At 49.1% G+C, this 19,448-nt stretch overlaps 1 protein-coding gene across 1 annotated transcript in view; it reads left to right on the top strand.

The window, feature by feature from the left end:
• Positions 1-19,448, top strand: part of ABCA4 (ATP-binding cassette, sub-family A (ABC1), member 4) — a 128,540-nt gene that overhangs the window by 6,794 nt on the left and 102,298 nt on the right. The window contains exons 2-6 of the mRNA XM_011991509.1: positions 1,453-1,546; positions 2,933-3,074; positions 5,480-5,619; positions 11,362-11,489; positions 15,507-15,704. Coding sequence (XP_011846899.1) covers positions 1,453-1,546; positions 2,933-3,074; positions 5,480-5,619; positions 11,362-11,489; positions 15,507-15,704 — 702 coding nt within the window. The remainder of the gene's footprint in view (positions 1-1,452; positions 1,547-2,932; positions 3,075-5,479; positions 5,620-11,361; positions 11,490-15,506; positions 15,705-19,448) is intronic.

Raw genomic sequence — 19,448 nt, forward strand, 5'->3', positions numbered from 1 at the left:
TCTCAAAAAAAAAAAAAAAAAAAAAAGAGTGCCTCACAAAAATCTATACTTTTCTTCCCATATTGTGTGCGTGTGTGCGCGCTTCCTCCAACACATCCTCCCTATACATATTTTGAGCAAAACATCTTGTAAAAAGTTACAGCTACATAATCACCACCTGCCCGCAAATAGTTTTGCTTTTTCTTTCTTCAATGCATGATCATTTTACCCCATCAATTTATTTTTTAGTTTCTTATAATCTGGTTGCCAGCAGGCTGTTTTTTAAAAAGCAGAACATGGTTTGTTCTTACTAGCAGGAAAGGAGCATGTATTGAGCCTCTGCTATGGTGTCTTTTATTTTGCTGAGAGCATATTTACATTTCTTTGAGAGGAAAACAACAAAGGGTTACATGAAAGACCATATGAATAGCCCCTAGCTGATCTATTAAACTTGCTATTCCCGGCCAGCTGCTTCAGATCTCCTTCAGATCTTACGTGTTTCCTTCCTAAGGTCCCTGGAGTAAGGGTTGCATAGAACTATTCTACTCTCCAATTCACCTGTCCCTCTCCCTCTTCCTCTCCTAATTCCACATCTCCAACCCCCACCCCCATGTGCAATGCCATAGGGTGTGGACTGCCACAGCCACTGGATCTGCTTTTGGAGTCAAGAGTCCTTAAGCTCCAAATGGAACCAAAGTTTAAATACCAACTTTCAACCATACGTTGACATCAGCAGCCTCTTTCAATGTAAAAACCCATGGCCGTGTGCCCTGCTTTGTTTCTTTAAGCAATAGAAACTGTTGAAGGAAATATGTTGGTAGGCCTGATTTTTGTTGGCTTTGCTATGGATCACAGTCATTTATTCACTCATTCATTCATTCATTCATTCATTAAATGACCACATTTGCAAGGGCAAGGTAATGGGGAGGGCGGGAAAGGACATTGGCCCCAGAAACAGGAGGCTGGATTTTGGTTCTGATGCTGCCACTGCTGATGTGACACTGCACAGGTCACCTGCCTCCTCTGAGCCTCTTCCTTTATCTGCAGAGTGAGTGGTGACAGAGAAATCTTTGCTACCTGTTAAATCAGCATTACCTGGGAGCCTATTAGAAATGCAAGCTCTGGTGGGGCCATACTGAACCCAAATCTGCATTCATGTGCATAGTGACAGTTAAAATGCACTGAAGCAGAGGATCTTGATGATCCTTTATGAAAGTCTCATGCTAATGCAGCTTTCTAAAATAGAGGCAGAGTAGAACCCAGATGGACACAAAATCTGATTGATATAATAAAACAAGGTAGAGGTTGTATGGTGGGGAGGGGTTAAAAGAAGGAAACTGTTTAGGTAAATATACCACAACCAAAGTCCTACTTCTCACACGGGCTCTGAGGATGGGTGTGTCTGCTCTGGTTATGTTTTCTATAATCTCTTAGCACCGCTGAACTTTCTCTCTTTTTGTTTTGTTTTTCCAGATTCGCTTTGTGGTGGAACTCGTCTGGCCTTTATCTTTATTTCTGGTCTTGATCTGGTTAAGGAACGCCAACCCGCTCTATAGCCAACATGAATGTAAGCATAGCAGGGTAGCTTGGGCAAGCCCTGGAGAGATATTGGTCTGGGCCTTTTGTCTAGAAAGGTCTTGGGGTGGGGGGGGTGGGGATCTGATCCGCTTATCATCATTTCCTGTCTATGATGCATATGACAGATGTATCAATGTTACACAAATTAGAATTTTAAAGAAAATGTTTAGAGACAGGGTCTCATTCTGTTGCCTAGGCTGGAGTACAGTGTTGGGACCATGGCACACTGAAACTTCTATCTCTTGGGCTCAAGTGATCCTCCTGCCTCGGCTTCCAAAGTGCTGGGATTATAGGCATGAGCCACTGCTCCCAGCTAATCTTTTGTTTTTTGTAGAGACAGAGTCACTACATTGCCCAGGCTGGTCTTGAACCCCTGGCCTCAAATGATCCTCCCACCTCAGCGTCCTAAAGCGCTGGGATTACAGGCATGAGCCACCTTGTCCAGCCCAAATTTTCATGTTTTAATCCTAAACATTCTAAGCAAATACTTGTGTGTAGTTACTAAGAGACTGTGCACTTATTTCTGTTTGCTTTGTTTTTTATTTTTTATACCTAAACTCTCTCGTTTTAAAGAGAAGAGATTTATAGATGAGTTCTGTAAAATATTTCAGAAATCAGTATAGAGGATATGTTATACATGATGCCGGAGAAAAATGAGGAAACGGGATGCTATACAATTGTACTGAAGAAAAAATTTATTTCTTGGACCCCTGAGGTGTCTGCAGACCTGAAAGGAACCTAGTGAGAGCCTCTGTTACACTCTGCCCCTGTGGGAAATGCTTCACCTGGTTTCTGGCCGTCTATGCGGCTAATGTGGAAGCCTAAAGCATTATGCAAAGCTGCCCAGTCCTCTATTCTTGATCTTCACCCTCTCGTTCATGAGTTTCAGGCCCCAGTTCTGAATCAGCCTCCTATCCATCAGACTCTTCCTTCTTTACCTCTCCCCAAGGAGCCCATATCCTGCAGCCCTACTGCATGCTTGGGGGTAGGTGCTCAGTTCACCGTGGCTGAAGGAATAGATGAGCCTATGCTCAAGCAGCAGCAGCAGCTGCGTGGCAGCTTCTTGAACTAACACTCCTACGCCCCTCTCAGCACAAAATGATGTGTCCCCCCTTGCTTCCCCTTCACATTTCCACCCATGCCTATTACAACTGTCTGTCTCCCCACTACACCGGGAGCTTGAGAGAACAGGCCATGTCTCTAGCACCCAGCACAGGGCCTGGCACACATGAGATGCTCCTGCTTCTTAAACGCTGAGAATGAAGGAGGACATCAGAGGGGCCTGGGCTCCTTCCCAAAAAAGCCAACTCCTAGGTCTGCATCCTGCTTGGGCTCCATGACTAATCCCGTCTTGTCCTCATTTTCTGTTTTAAAGGCCATTTTCCTAACAAGGCGATGCCCTCAGCAGGAATGCTGCCATGGCTCCAGGGGATCTTCTGCAATGTGAACAATCCCTGCTTTCAAAGCCCCACCCCAGGAGAATCTCCTGGAATTGTGTCAAACTACAACAACTCCATGTAAGTCTTGAGATCTCTACCATGCGGGGGAGGAAGCTGCACACTCCTTCACGTGCTGAAATGCACACGTGCGTGCACAGAGCATGGAGCACTGGAAGAGTGTTCTTGTGGCTTGCCGAGCCCCTAACTTCTTAGGAGCAGAGCAGGTTTCCTCTCTGGAACATTCTGTTAACTGTCAGGGCACTTGGGGAGAAATCTCCAAGCTAAGGCCACATGCACACAATTTCTTGGTCCTTATATCCCCAAAATGTGACCTGGAGTCCGATGGCAGCCCACTGCAGAGATATGTCCACTGCTTTCTGGTCATTGACCTGCTTGAGTGGAGTGAATCATTGTAGGAGAAAACCTCAGTTCCCTCATGCTGATCAACCTGGACAGATCTCTCTTTAAAAGCTTTCTTGGACATCTAAGGGCTAGGAAAAATGTCAGGGAGCATTGAGAAGATAAATGAAGTCAGGTTTACAAAGTGAAGTTTACTTCCTGGGAGAAAAAGACAATTTCCAAATCTTCTGTCATAACTGCCATCGGCCCCCTGGAGTGGTGAGATCTTGGAATATGGCTCCGGTGCAGTGGCTCTTCACTGTGGGCCTGCAGCCCATTCTGAAAAACTGATGAAAACCAATGACCGCTCTCCCAAGAAAAATGGGCACATGCCAAACATTACACTGTACATCTGATTTCAGGGAATTGTGGATGCCAGGTTAATAGCCTCTGGTCTAGGGTCAAAATTCAAGTCAAATCCCACAGGAAGAAGGTCTGTCTTCGGAGCATTGGCAGACCATCATGGGAACATATCCGAGAGACAGAGGCCTAGGGTGGGGACAGGGCCATCCCTCACCCACTGTGCTGACCTTAAGCAGCATCTTGGACAGCCCACACCTGAAGGCCACCAGCAAGGGCCTGTTGGGGAGCAGGCTTTACCCTACCTGTATAAACACCAGGCTAGGTGAAAACTGAGATACCTGGTTACTTTAGTTTTTTCCTTGGAGGAGCTCAGTGTGATTCTTCCAGGAGAAGCCCACTTTTAGACTAAAAAGGAAAAAGAGTTTGATAGATCAACCTAATGATTGGAGGTAGCCTTCCCCACTGTGAACAAACTATGGCTGCATGTGCCCTACAATGGCAGAGTTGAGTAGTTGTGACAGAGACTGTATGATCTATAAGTCTGTAATTTTTATGTTTGCTGACCCCCAGATTACAGGATGATAGAAGAGGAAACATCTGTCTTCCTAGCAAAGTCAAGGAAATGGCATTTAGTAGGGCTCATATTCCTGCAAGCACTGCCTTGCAGTTTTAGTTTACAATTGCACTTTCAGCTTAAGAAACACCTGCCTATCCAGAGAGATCGTATGGGGTCACATGTGGGATCAGGGAAGCCTGGAGACAGCTCAGTGGAGGCTGCATGGAGCTTTGGTGGGAATGGCCCTAGCAGTGTCTATAGATGTTATTGGCGAAAACTGAGGGATGGGAGTTGGAGAAGGGGACTCCAGACACTAGTTGTATTTGGCATTTGAACCCAGAAAGTTGGGTTTCATGTTTCACACACACATTATGGTTGAAATATTGGCTTATTCAAGGCTCTTTTGCTTGCAAGGTACGGAAACCCATTCAAGCAATCTTAAACCCCTGAAGGAAATGTATGATTTGGATACTAGACCTTCTCACAGAGCCAAGGGCAGCAAGACAGGGCTCAGGGGGGGCAGGCCAAGACCTGGGGAGCTGTCAGGAGCTGCTTCCTCAACTCTCTTCCATCTGGGCCTGCATGACCTGGCCTCTGTATCTACTCCATTCACCTCTCTCCATGGACCAGTCTCCCCAGCTCCTCAATGCACTGGGCTGCCACCGTTCATGCAGTTCACAGCACCTCGGCTTGGGCAATCAGAAGCCCATCTCTGAACACCATCCGAATCCCTGGGAACAAATCAGGTTGATCCAGCTTTATTCTCTCATCAGCCTTGGCAGAGTCGTGCATGTATGTGTGTGCCTGTGTGTGTGTGCAGGGAGGTCCTTGTGGATGAAGCATGGCTGTCAGAGCCTACCCGTGTGAATGGGTGGAAGGACAGGTCTCAGAAATCTGGGTAAAAACTGGAAAAAACCTCCAGTGATATCTACCAGTGTCACCCTGTTTAAGGCTTCTCTGGGCAAGAGACACACAGAGCACGGGACTGAGAGGTGACCAGGCCCTGCCAAAACTGGGAGACTGAACAGATAGTGAGATATTGCTGTCAGTTAGCCTATATGTACAAGGAAGTAAAATTACCTCTTTCTCCTACCTTGGCAGTATTATAAGGATACTCAATGTAGTAGCTAGTTCAGGCACATAAATCTTTAAAAACAGCATGAGATATTATTACTATTAGAAGAATAACAGCTATTTCCTTATTAATGAGGCTTTGTCCTTACAGCTTGGCAAGAGTATATCGAGATTTTCAAGAACTCCTCATGAATGCACCAGAGAGCCAGTACCTTGGCCATATTTGGACAGAGCTCCGCATCTTGTCCCAATTCATGGACACCCTCCGGACTCACCCGGAGAGAATTGCAGGTAAGCGGGACTCCAGTGCTCTCAAGCATCACTTGCCTTACCCATGGAGAGACTGAAGATATGGGAAAGAACAGGGAGATTTGGTGAAAAAGATACTAGCGGAGGCAGGAAGGGATGGGGTCTGGAGGCGGCTTGAGCATCACCTTGATGAAGATGCCTCTTCCTCCACAGAAGCCTGGAAGGTAGGAAGTTGGGAAGCAAGGCAGGAAAGGTCTCATCCAGTTAAGTCTAGAGATAGAGAGAATGCTAAGACAGTTGGTGCTATGGGAAGTATGAGGCTAGGTCAAGGACTAGAAGCAGGGGGAGAGGAGTTTGCAGAGTTTGGTAAAGGTATGGAGCAGCTCTCACAGAGTTCTAGAGAGAGAGTTAACCAGGAACATGAAGAAGCAAGGCCAACTATCATTAAGGAGCCAGGGAGGTTGGAGATCATGTGTCATCATGATATAAATATGCATAATTGTACTCTTTCTCCCAGTAATATTTACCATCCAGGCACTGAGGCAGTGCAAGTGGAGAGTGAGTGATGCAGGGCTGGGGGTGTGTAGGGAGGCACCATGGAAGGTCAACAGGCAGGGGGCAGAAGGCAGGCACTGGACTACATGCATCAGGTCCAGGCTGCACGAGGAAGGATAAGAAGGCAGAGGTACTGAAATGGACTGGGAGAAATGAAGAGGCAAGGGAATAGAAGTTTCAATAGAAGTTTCAAAAATATGACCCTGTTTAAGTGATTGAGAAAATGAACAAGATAAAAGAGTCGATGGCTGTGGTCAGAAAGTGAAATATGTGAATTCAGGATTTCGAAGGCAAGGTAGGTGGGTGATGACTGGCCCCCAGATGTGGCCAGGGTGAAGTGGAGCGGAGGTGCAGGTGTGTGGTGAGGGCAAGGAGGAAATGGGAGGTGAGGGTGTTGGTCCCACATGGGCACCATGGTTGTGCAGGAAGATGGCAGGAGCTGGGCACCAGGTGGGAGCCACCAGGAGTCAGGAAGAGCGAAGAGGAAGGATGAATGGGCTCCCTCTCCTGTGTCTCCCCTCCCCAGGGAAAGAACAAGAAACAGCCCGAGAGTAACAACTCCAGTGTGCCTTTACAAAGTGTAAGTGGGTGTTGTGTGCTGTCACATGTGTAGTAGGCTCCTCTGCAGATGGCTAGAGGGACTGGAAATGGCCACTGGAGCCTACTCGTGAGAGTGGAGGAAATGAGAGGTCGTGAGGAAGTAAAGCTCCCCGGAAATCCAGAGGTTACTGCAGCCTTGTGGGTGGAGCGTGCCCTCTGAGAAAAGGCTGCTAGTCAGGGGAAGATTGCTGAGGGAACGGGACTCAGAGGCTGCGAAGGCGGCCTTTAGGGGCTTCTGGGAGATGTATGCTCCTGGGATGAGGGGGTTGACTCTAAGGATGACCTTAGAGGTTGACAGGGATGAGAAAGGGGTCACCAAGTGGTCTACCAGGGGAGTGGGAGAGGCTGTATCGATAGAACAGCTTCTGCTGCAGGTTCCAAACAAGAAATGTGGGAGAATGGTTGAACTCAGCCCCGGAGGCACCTTCCTCTGTGTGCGTGCAGCTCCTTCAACACTTAGCCAACTTTCGGTGCTTCCTGTGAGCCAGGCACTAGGCTGGTCTCTGGGGATGGAGAGATGAGTCAGGCGAATGCCAGCCCTCAGAGGGCTCACAGGGCAGAAGGTGAGAGATGAGTGAGCAGAAAATGACCACAGCGCGTGCGCGGCCGGGTGGAGGGTAGTAAGTAGGAGATTCAGGAGCACAGGAGAGTCAACGGGGGAAACTTCTCCGAGGAGAATCTGATCCTCTTCCCATCCAGCCGCCTTCTGAAGCCTTCTCTCCCTATCCGAGTGAGAAAGGACAGGCGTATGACCAGATTGGTGCATCAAGATGCTCAATTACGTTCTCATTGTTTCAAACTAGTAAAGCATAGACTTTATGTAGTCACTTCTACAAACTGCATTATAAACACTCCATTCTTTGCTGCCCTGGATAGAAAAGTTTGTTTTAGTGAGCCCAAGTTTGAAGAACGTTATATGGTATGAGTACAATTGCCATTTTAATAGTAAGAAACCCCCCTTCCCCTAGGCACCAACCAGCAGGTGGTTGTTTTTTTTTTTCCTAATTTAAACAAACAGATGCAAACGTGGGCTGTCCAGCTCCTGGCGGGACGACATACCTCATGCATCCAGTGGGTTTGATGATGAGGCAGACATTTCACTTAAGTGTCTGATCATCAGATTGAGTCCTGCTGGGAGGAAGTGTGAAGGAAGTAATTTCAAACCACAGTTTCTCTGTGACTTTTACAATGTGGATATGAGAACCCAAATCACTATTTCTTAACCCCAGAGCAGGACTGGTTTTGAGTTGGTATGCAGGCGGTTCCTTCTGCCAGCTTCAGGCTTTGAGAAGCCCCTAACAGAGCAAATCTGGGGACAAGGGCTCAGGAAAGGCTGGCCACGGCCCCGTGGGAATGGAGGCTCTGCAAGATCCCTGGCCTTAGAGGCTGTGAGAGGGGACAGGGGTCCATCCCCAAGTAAGGGACACGGTCTCTGAGGAAATCCCAGGCCAGGGCCTGAAGGGCACTGTCAGGAACAAAGACTGTTTCAGTCTGTCAAGATTCACCGGGGTGCTGCTCACTGTGAGCATGGACCCATCAGGCCAGTGCTGTGGAAGAGCCCACCTTGGAAAGCAAGCGGGTGGGGGTGGTGGGGCTGGTGCTGGGCGTGCTGCTGCACAGCCACCTGGGAAGGCATGCCACTGGTTGACCCAGGCAGAGGTTTTCTTTCATGGCAAACCTGTAGTACTGCATTCTCAGCAGGGAGGATTAATGGTAAAAGACCAGGCATGGAGCCCCCTTCCCTCTCCCTTGAAGCGAGCTCTGTGGTCTCTCAATCATCTTTAAAACACCTTCTTCCCGGGAGCCTCCTACATTCTCCTGGCTTCCCTCCCACCCCCACCCTCAGCTCCTGGGGCCTCAGCAGTCCCCACCCCCCAGCCTCTAATCTTCCTAGGGAAGGGAACAAGAAGAACCACATTTTAAACGAAATTTATTTTTCTTTCCTCAGGCTCCCAGTTCACATTTCTCCCTCAGGAGTGTAGGGAAGCTTCTGTCTGGTATCGACCTCCTCTTCGCCCGGGCCCCCACCCTCCTCAGGTGTACCGGGAGCCAGCACGCTCCCCCTTCCCCCCAGGGCCACAGCAGCCCTGTCACCTGGGTGGTCTGGCATGCCAAGCCTGGGCAACATCGCTCCCAGCTTTTCTTGTTTTGCCCCTTCTCCCCAGCAAGATATTTGTATGTAAGGTCAGGTGAGTGAGTTAAAGAATAACGAAGAGATAAACAGTCAAATGGAGTCCTGACTCTCAGGTCAAGACAACAGTTATTTACTGAATGCCTCATGTCATTCAACAGACATTTATTGAGACTCTGATTTGATGTCAGTCTTTAATGCTGGTGTCAGAGAGAGGTGACTTCAAGGGCTTGCATCTGTGCACTCAGCATTGCTAGGTACAATGAGGAGTATAATAAAAGCAGGAGCCATAGCCTCCAACTCTCAAGAGATCTCCCATGTATGTGTCTGCATGTGCATGCATGTGTGTGCATGTGTGCATGTGCATGCATGTGTGTGCATGTGTGTGTGTGCATGCATGTGTGTGTGCGTGCATGTGTGTGCATGCGTGTGTGTGTGTGCATGCATGTGTGTGTGTGCATGTTGTGCGTTCATGTGTGTGCGTGTGTATGTTGGGGATGGTGTTGGTGGAGTGAGAGTGTACAAGGCTGTATATGAAGGGGTAATTGGGAAAACAAGAGTGGAGCTGGCACCCAGCGACAGGAGGAAAAGCAGGAGGCTGGGTTTGGAAGACAGCCGGATTTATGTTTTTGAAAAGGGGGGAAGACTAGAATAAAAGGGAGCAGCTCCCCTCAGAGCCCTCTTCTTCCTTGGGGCCTTGTGTCCAGCTTTCCCCAAAGTCCTCAAATCTTTCCTATGCAAAGGGGAGTGACAGTGGGCACAACTCTCAAGGCGCCCATTACTGTGAAAGAGGCCACTGTGCCACTGTGTGGTCACACTTCAGGACTGGCTTCCCCTGCCCTAGCTGCATGGACAGGCCTGTGGGGTTGGCCCAAGACCCTTCCAGAGGAAAGTAGCTGCAACATGAATCCGGATATGGTGCTGTTCAGGAAAAGGCACAACCTGGGGATGAGAAGGGTGGCTGTCCAGCACACAGGGGCAGGCCTCTTGGCCACTTGGGGAGGGGAGAATTTGAAGAGGGAGAGAATGGGACACTGTGGAATTGGTACCAGGAAAGAACGGGGACACGTGATGGTTAAAGTTAGTTCGAGAAGAACTGGGAGATAAACAGTCACTCATGCCCCTGAAGAACTTGGGGTGAAGAGATTGGCATTTTCACACACTCCAGTGCTTTCCCTTCATGTTGAAGTCCCTTCATAGACACCCAGGCCCATAAGGCTCTTCTCTGGCCAGAGCCTCATGAGCTACAGCACTAGCGGGGTTGAGGCAGGATATTTAGCAGCATCCCTGGCCTCTATCCACCAGCACCTCCCTAGTTGTGACACCCAGAAATGTCTTTAGATCTTCCCAAATATTCCTAGGAGGATGAAATTCCCCTGTTCCAGCTCCCCAGACCCACCTCAATGAGAAGCACTGTCCTAGACCAACCCCACAAAGCATCTGACACCCCCACCCAGCTCTGGCTAACTTTTTCCACCTTCTTACTAAATTGGCCCTGGAAGCCAGCCGAGGAGGAGGGTGCTTGTGTGAATCTCCCAGGGAGGGTAAGAATATTAATTTGATCATAACAAGCATTTATTGAGTGCTCTGTGTTTTGAGGCCTGGGAGCTAAGCACTTCGCATTCCTTACCCCGAGTCAACAATCCTATGAGGGAGATGTGGAAAGTGCAGACACAGGGACAGGCTCAGTCACTTGCCCCAAGGTCACCTTAACTGTTAGGTGTTCTTTATGCCTCCTTATAAAGAAACCCTGCTTCCCACAGGTGTTGAGAGGAGCTGGAGGGAGCCCAGGCATGTGCCTGGCTCTCCTCTTTCTACATGGAGCTTTTCCTGCCCTCAATGGCCCCAGCTCATTTCTCTTAGTCCATAACAGTGCCCTGGGCATCTCAGCCCAAGCTGAGATGATAGGAACACCCAGAAGGGTCCTCTACCCTGTGACAGCTGCAGTGTGGGAAAAGCACGTGTCTCCTCCAATCCTAGACCAGGGCTTCTCAACCTCAGCATTACTGACACTTGGGGCCAGATAACCTTTTGTGTGGGGGAGGGAGGAGTGTCCTGGGCCTTGCAGGATGTTTAGCAGTACCCCTGGCCTCTACCCACTAGCACCTCCCCAGTTGTGACACCCAGAAATGCCTTTAGATCTTGCCAAATAGTCCCAGGAGGATGAAATTCCCCTGTTCCAGCTCCCCAGACCCACCTCAATGAGAAGCACTGTCCTAGACCAGCCCCACAAAGCATCTGACACCCCCACCCAGCCCTGGCTAACTTTTTCCACCTTCTTACTAAATTGGACCCAGCTGCTTCAGCAGTCAGTGTTGTGACTGTGTTGGGGGCAGCCCACTGGCAAGAGTCTCACCTCTAGGGGCTCCCAGAGACCCCAAGAACAGAGTCTTCCTCTGAGAGTCGAGTTAGAAGTGTTCCCAATCAACCCTAGCTGTTTTCCCTTTTTTGACCCATTTCCCCTTCAATACCCTGTTCTTTCTCTTATTCATATGTAGGAAGAGGAATACGGATAAGGGATATCTTGAAAGACGAAGAAACACTGACATTATTTCTCATTAAAAACATTGGCCTGTCTGACTCAGTGGTCCACCTTCTGATCAACTCTCAAGTCCGGCCGGAGCAGGTAGGTGGATGTCACTGGCTGGTGGTCCCTGGAGGGGAGGGGGGAAGCACCCAGCCTGAGAAAGGCAAGAAACATGTTGACTTTATTCTTTTTTCTTCCCTGTGTTCACATTCAGAATCCATCACTTAATGCCTTGTATTTAGAAAAAAACCAGGGGATCACTTGAGATCGTGATCATTTTCATCATAGGACTCAAAGCTGCACACATCCTAGCAACTTTAAAACATCTCAGGTGTTTATAACTGGAAGGAAACGTAGAGATCATGGGGTACAACCTCCTCTTTATAGATGAGGAAACAGGCGTCTATTCATTTATTACTCAAATATTTAGGGACAGTTATAGGTATTAGAGCACAGTGTGAACCAGACAGGCAAAACCCCAGGCCGAGGAACTTCCATTCCAGTGGGGCCACAGGCAGCGCTCAGGTAAGCAGAGACTCTGCTGTGTGACTCCTGGCTGTGATGGCTGCTGCAAGGAAAATCCAGTAGGGTCGGGAGTTAGAGAGGGACACAAGGGCAGGTTTAAGGGGGATGCTCAGGAAGGCCTTCCTGATGAGGTGGTATTTGAGCAGAGTCGTCTGTTAGCCACACAGTGAGAGGAGCGTTCCGGGCTGGGAAGCTGCCAGCACAGTGCTGGCAAGTGCTGCGGTGGCGTCCCGGGGCTACAGAACCTGAGACGCTGCAGAAGAGCCCACCTCTGCTTTCCTGGACCACTTCCTTCTCAGCACCAGGAAACTCCTTCTTCTATCCCCTGGCACATTTCTGACCTGTGTATACAACTCCAATTTATTTTACCCCTTTAAATAATCTCCTCTATTTATGTAGAGCATTCTTACCACTAATTCATGACTTGCACGTCCCTTAGCTCCTTTACTCCTCACAACAATCCTGAGATGGGTCAACAGAGAAGGAGGCTTGGGCGTCTGGTGCTGGGGTGATTTGTGCACAGTTACAGGGCTAGAAATTGTCAGAGCCAGATGGAATCCAGGTCCTGTCAATCCTAATCCAGTGTTTCTTACTCCAGTCCAGGGGCTCTCAAAGCCCAGAGACCAGCAGCATCAGCAATGCCTGGGAGCTTGTTAGGAATGCAAATTCTCAGGCCCCACTCCAGGCAAACTGGGTCCAAAGCCCTGGGATAAGGCCCAGCAATCTGTGCTTCACAAGCCCTCCAGGTGATTCTGCAGGCTCAGGTGTGAGAGCTGCAGCTGTCCTCTGGGCCTTCAGGGCTCCCCGCCCAGCTTCTTCGGTGTGATGAACACAGCAAGAATGCAAGATCTGCAGCAGCTGATATACCAGACACCCTCCCGACTCCCTCCTGGCTGGGTCTGGTCTTCCTCCAGACTCCAGGAGAGAACGAGACATAAACACAACTTCAGAGCCTGTGTCAACCCTGAGATCAAGGTCTGCACAGGGTGCTGTCTGAGTCCAGAGGAGTGAGGGACCCCACCCCACCTGGTCAGCACCGGCTCCTGGAAGCAGGTTCTCACACTGGTTCCCTGCACAGTGAAGGAGCCCATACCTGCTTTTCTGGCTTCTCAGACCCTGAGGTTTTCACCGAAACTAGACAAGGGGAACCCAGGGTCAGCCTGGAGGCAGGGTGAGCTTGGCGCCTGCAGTGCCCAGGCCCTGGGGTGGTGCGGCTCCTGCTAGGCCCTGTTTAGCTTCCTCTCCCACCCCCACAGAGGGGGTGCTGTCGGCACCGATTGCTCATTTTCCCCTTTGCTTTCTCTTCAGCTCGTAAAACTCAAGTCCTGACAATGCCTGTGATGACTTCCAGTTGGTAATAAAAGGGAGATGAAGATAAGGACAGGAATTTCGGGGAAATTTCTTTCCAGTTCCTTACTAACGTGACATTTGGATCTCTAGCGCTGTGCTTCTGGCATCAGTGCCAAGGCCTTTCATGTGGGAGAACAGAGGCTGGGGTCACCAGGTTGTGCCTTTATTTCGTATTGCTGGCTCTGATGAGCTGATGCTCTGCTGATTAGCAAACCCTGAGCCATCTGCACTTCGCAGAGGCACGTTCCAGCCGACCGGGCCCTCTCTGCCCACTTCCCAGGATGCTTTGCCTCGTGGGCTCACCTGTCTTCTAGCTCCTGATCTGTATCTCCACCTCCATCCCGCGCCGGGGCTCCTTATCAGCACTGTTCCCAGAACTGTCCATCACCATGGCAACATTCTCTCTGGGCGCTGTCCAACATGGGAGCTCACCTCTGTGTTGTTGCCCATGCTCATTGAATGTGGATTTGTGTCCTTTACCATCAGGACTGGATACCCCTCCTGGTCCTTTCTGCCTGGGGTCTGAGCACAGCTCAGAAGGAACCTCACCATCCCCACTCTCCATCTAGGGAATTAGAAGATGACAGGGGCTCAGTTCTCTGGCTCACCCCAACCCAGTAAACTGGACATGCTTCAAGGCCCAGCTCAGATGTTGCCTCCTCAGTGAAATAATTTATAAACCTACCCTTCTTTGTCCTGCCTTCTCCCTCTTCCCTACTCACTGGCGAGCTAACAGGTGATGGTTAAGCTCTGGGTTCAAATCTCACAAGGCCACACACTTAGCTATGTGACTTCAGGCAAGTTAATTAACCACTCTATGCCTCTCATTTCCTCATTTGTAAAATGGAAATAGCAAAAGTGCCTACCACCTATGGTGGTTGAAGTTAAAAGAAATAATATATGTGAACACTTGGAAGGGTGCCTGATACATAGTAAACACTCAGTAAATACTAGCTGCTTTTAGTAGCTATTCTTCACACGCCCTCTTCAGTGCTCTGGTTTCACTGTTTTATGAGTCCCTGAGATTGAGAGGGTCCACACTGACTCCTGGTGAGCTGTGACCTGTGCCTCGTATGGGAACCAGGCTGCCATGTGTAGTCTGGGCAGTGTAGGAGTTAGCAGAGCTCAGGCCTGTTCTGCCCTCCAGCCCAGAGAGCCATGTTGTTAGAAGTCATAGGCGACTGTGGTGCCCCGGGAATCTCATGAATTTGCCCATGGTACTCAGGGTCTTCCACTGCTATGGAAGTCCAGGACTCCAGGAGCCAGTTAAGGTGCTGGGTGGCCACGGGTCGCTGGCCAAGGTCCGGGCCTCTCCCCTGCCACCTGATCCTTGAGAGGCCATCATGAGGGTTGTACTTCAAGAACCACTATCCTTGAGCTCCCCAGGAGCTGCGGAATGTGCGCTATGCAGGGTTTAGGGGCTCCAGACAAAATAGGTGCAGAGTGTCTAGTTAAATTCGAATTTCAGATAAACAACAAGTAATTTTTCTGAATAATTATGTTCTGTTTGTACCCAATTTGGGACATATTTGTACTAAAGATTATTCATTTATCTGAAATTCAGATTCGACTGGGCATCTGGTACTTTTGTTTGCTAAATCCAAGAGCAAATTTGTTCTAGCTACTCCTCAACCCCACCTTCAGGGAGGAAGCCTTGATGGTACTGTCACATCATGCTATAAGAAGGAAATCCCTTGAATTGTAAATGGCACCCTGATAAAGGGAGGTATCGGGATCGTATTGGTTTCCTGTTGCTGCTGTAACAAATGACCACAAACTTAGTGACTTCAAACAACACAGATGCATTATCTTATGGTTCTGGAGGTCACAAGACTGAAAGTTAGGGAGTCAGCAGGACTGCATTCCTTACTAGGGAGTTCTAGAGAAAAATCCATTTTCTTGCCTCCTTCAGCCTCCGGAGACACTCTACAATCTTTGGCTAGTGGTCTCTTCCATCCCAAGGCCAGTGGGGGCTCATCAAGTCTTTCTCACATCACATGACTCTGTTTCTTCTGCCTCCGTCTTCCACATTTAAGGGACCCTTGTCATTACACAGGGGCCACCTAGAAAAGCCAAAATATTCTCCTTATTTTAAAATCAGTTAATTAGTGGCTTTAATCTCATCTGCGATCTTAATTCCCATTGCCATGTAACATAAGGTATTCCCATGTTCTGTGGGTTAGGACGTGGCTGTCTTTCCTACCACAGGGCAGTTTCTAGCATTGCCTCTTCTCCCTGCAGTTTGCTCATGGAGTACCGGACCTGGCGCTGAAGGACATCGCCTGCAGCGAGGCCCTCCTGGAGCGCTTCATCATCTTTAGCCAGCGACGCGGGGCACAGACTGTGCGCTATGCCCTGTGCTCCCTTTCCCAGGGCACCCTACAGTGGATAGAAGACACTCTGTATGCCAACGTGGACTTCTTCAAGCTCTTCCGTGTGGTAAGGGAGGGGTCTGGCTGCTCACCAATTGCAAGGTGATTCTTGGGGCAGCAGAGCCTGACGAATTGACCTTGGGGAGGGCGTGAGCCTGGTGTTCCGGACAATCCTTGCAAAAGCTCCAGGCTCCCAGGACTCAAAAAATCACAACTGATAGTATTTCTAAAACAGTGGCCCAGGGACCCAGAAGTCACTATGAGGTTCACCATTAGGTATGTGGCTGTGGCATGTTTCTGTCCACTCTAAATGTAGGGGGAGTCCCCTTCACCTCCTCTAGCAGAGTGGTAAAGGAAGGAGGAGGCCTGGTTTGACTCCCTGACCTGCTATTTCCTAGCCAGGTGATCGTGGTAAGATATTGAACCTTTTCTGGTCCCAGTACTTATCTATAAAACAAATATAATACTTTATAGAGTAGTAGGAATTATATAAGAAAAAGTATATGCAAAACATTTCATAAATTTTAATAAATGAAGGCACCATGCTTCTTCCTCTGGAACTGGTCTCAACCTCAATGGTTGGTGTTTCTAGAGAGAAAAAAATGACAGAGAAAGTTTGATAGTCTCAAAAATTTGGAAAGCCCTGATCTAGCGCAACCCTTTGTTCTAGAACTGCATCCCAGACAGACTGCCTGGGACCTGAAAATACCTCCTCCTTTGCTAGAAGGATAAGATGAGAAGGAATGAGATAAAGGAGGTGTAGAGCAGAGGTTTTCATACTGCAAAGTGCATAAAAACCATCAGAGAAGTTGGTAAAAGATGCAAGTTCTAAATCCCCACCCCCAATCACTCTGATTCAGAAGAACCAGGCTGGGCCCAGAATCTATCCTATTACCTTTGGCGATCCTGATGAAGATCATTGTAGGCCACACTTTCAGAAACACTCAAAATTAGAATCCTTCAGAGAAGGTGGCATGTATAATATTTCTAGCATGAAATTATGTTTTTGTGGGGGTTTTTTTGCCTACCTTTTAATGTCTAGAACTGTGTTTTAGGGAATGTCAGTCACTAAGAACTTGATTGAGGAACTGTGTTTTGTCTGTTTTATGACTGCTCTCTCAAGTCCCAGGAAACCCACTCTCAGTTTGTCTTAAAAAGCAAGCTGAAGGCTTTTAAAAATGAAGCAACATAAAATAAGACCCCTCAGTTTCTGGCAGAGTCCACTCTAATCCCTTTCAAAGTGTGACTTTCCATGGAAAGTTACTCTACAATTTTCCCAGCTCGTCAGGGTGGGGCCCCAGAGTGAGTATGAAGGGTCAGAACCTACGGATGCCACCATCAGTGAGAGCCCAGGACCCCAGAAAAGGTTTCTTGGCTCACCACACTATAGGAAGAATAAAAAGCCATGTAGTCCAAATGTCTCTAGTGAAAGTTTCAAAAAGAACCTGATTTTAGACACGCTCCTTGACTTGTTTTCAGAATCAGACAGAAGCGTGAGGCAACAAAGGTCCCTTATTCCAGGCAGCTGAATACCAGCACAGCCAGGAGTCCAGTGCTGGTGTTTGCAGAGCTGCCAGAGGCTCCCTCTCCGGCGTCCAGGGCCCTCATGCTCTGCAGAACGGGCAGAATGAGCAAGGTCTGTGCACCTGGGCTTTGCAGGCAGGGCCCGGGCACCCAGGTTCATGCAATCCTCTTGTCACCGTGAAGGGAACAGGGTCATTCTTCTCTTCTTGAAGTACCTTGGCCATCAGTATAGGTAAATTTACCTCCCCGGACATGACCACTAACTCTGGGATGTCAATGCCAGAGATAGCAGGGTAAATGGGCAGCTGGGTAAAACTTTCATCGGCAACTAGAACCAAAACTCAGGACACTGGCTTCTAAATGTTTCTTTATCAGACAAGAAAGACCAGAAAGTCTTTCCTTACGCCTTCACACACTGCCTTGGCAAATGCTAGCATTGAGAAACCCTGGGCTACCTTGACCTGTCGCCCTTGCAGACCGCAGATGGGTCCTGGGGGCTTGCTTTCTCCGTTTCTGTGTGCAGGCACTCAAACCTGCGCCGGGCACCTGTGAGGGGCCGGGCATTGTGCTGAGGCCAAGGCCCCAGATGTGAACCTTCCACCCTCACTGAACTCACAGCCAGACCAGAGACAAGCAAACAGGACATTTCACAGCAGTGCAGCCTAGAAAGGGCCAACACCAGCAGCATTTGCCCCATCCCCCCACACACCCCCACCACCAGCAGCAGTTTTTAAAAGCTTCCCCAGTGATTCAATGTGTCCTACAAATGCCTGGCCCCCACCCCCAGAGATTCTGAGTCAGCTGGCCTAGGGTGCAGCCTTGACTTCACTGTGTTAAAAACCTTCCCAGGTAAGTCCAATGTCCAGGCAAGACTGAGAATCACTGACCTAGAACTTAAGAGTTTGATTTACAACCTCGATCTCTATAGACCACGCATAATAATAGTACCCCACACACCTCTGAGGGTCCAAAGAACTTTCATTTGATCACCCATGAGACCACTGTGGTGTGGAGATGCTTTCTCTCTCCTGTTCTGTTAACAAAGCTGGTGAGCGACAGAGCCTGTAGTGGACCGGGAGACTGCCCAGAGGAGAAAGCCCTGTGGGGAGCCGGCCTCAGTTAACCTCGGAGCACCACCTCTACCTGCTCTCCTCTCACACCTGCTTCAGTCTCCTCGGTGGGGAAAGATCCAACCGACGCAGGACATATGTAGTCTTCTGGTGCCTTTAAAATGTGCTTTTCCGTTTGACAAATGGATTACACTAAAAACAAAAATTTACCAAAAAAAAAAAAAAAGAAACCTGAAAGAAATATCAGGCATTAAAATGGGACTTTGCCTTTATTGCTCCTGGACCCATTCTATTTGGGTTTTCAGAAAAACAAGCCTGAGGCAGGCCCAGAAGGGCTCAGGGCAGACCCTCCGACCCTCTGGGAGGAGCATCAGGCAGGCAGGGGCTGCTCCGGGGCCGGGGAAGGGGCTCCGCCGGGACGCGGCTGTTATTGCAGCTGTTTGGCGCACAGCCATGCTTAGCTGCAGTGCAGGAATGCTGGGCCTTCTGTTCTGGGCTGTTTCTCATACGCACGTAGGCCAGTGTATAAATAAGGTTTTATTAAATGCCAAATGAGTTCTCATTAACAAAGAAAGAGGGAAAATCTCACTAAACCACTGTAACGGCACCAGCCCACTTTGAGTAAGGAGCTGGGGCTGTGGGTGCAACCTCCGAGACGTGGGAACTTGTGGAGCCCGAAGAATCGGAGGGGGGGCACTGGGGTTAGCACCGACTGAGACCAGCTGTGTTTTCTCTGGGTTCCTTGGAGATCAGAAGTGAGTGTTGTCATCTTCAAACAATCCAAAGGTAGTACCCATGGCCTTACTACATCCCTCCCACACCATCCCACCCATCCCCACACGTACACTCGCGCACTTGTTTGCACACTATCGCACACGTTCACTTGCAAGTGCGCACACGCAGATTAACCTAGGTGGTCTGGGAGAGAAACGAGAGCCAAATGACTGAATTTTCTCCAAGGAAATTTATTAATAGCCACTCTTGGTTTCACCTGAAGGAGTTTGTCTTCACCTGCGGCCTTTGCAGGCTTAACGCCCCCAGCTTGAAACCCAGAAGCTCAGACCTGGGCCCAAGATATTATTAGTGCCAACACTACCTGAAATGTTTCGCACCTCATAAAAAATGGTGTGTCAGTTTCGAGTGAGAGGTTGGGACGCTTCCCATCTGATTTGGCCCAAGGCATGCATGCCCCTCCTCCTCCTCCCCCCCCACTCCTC

The sequence above is a fragment of the Mandrillus leucophaeus genome, unplaced genomic scaffold (genome assembly GCF_000951045.1).
Source record: "Mandrillus leucophaeus isolate KB7577 unplaced genomic scaffold, Mleu.le_1.0 Scaffold397, whole genome shotgun sequence".
Lineage (NCBI taxonomy): Eukaryota > Metazoa > Chordata > Mammalia > Primates > Cercopithecidae > Mandrillus > Mandrillus leucophaeus.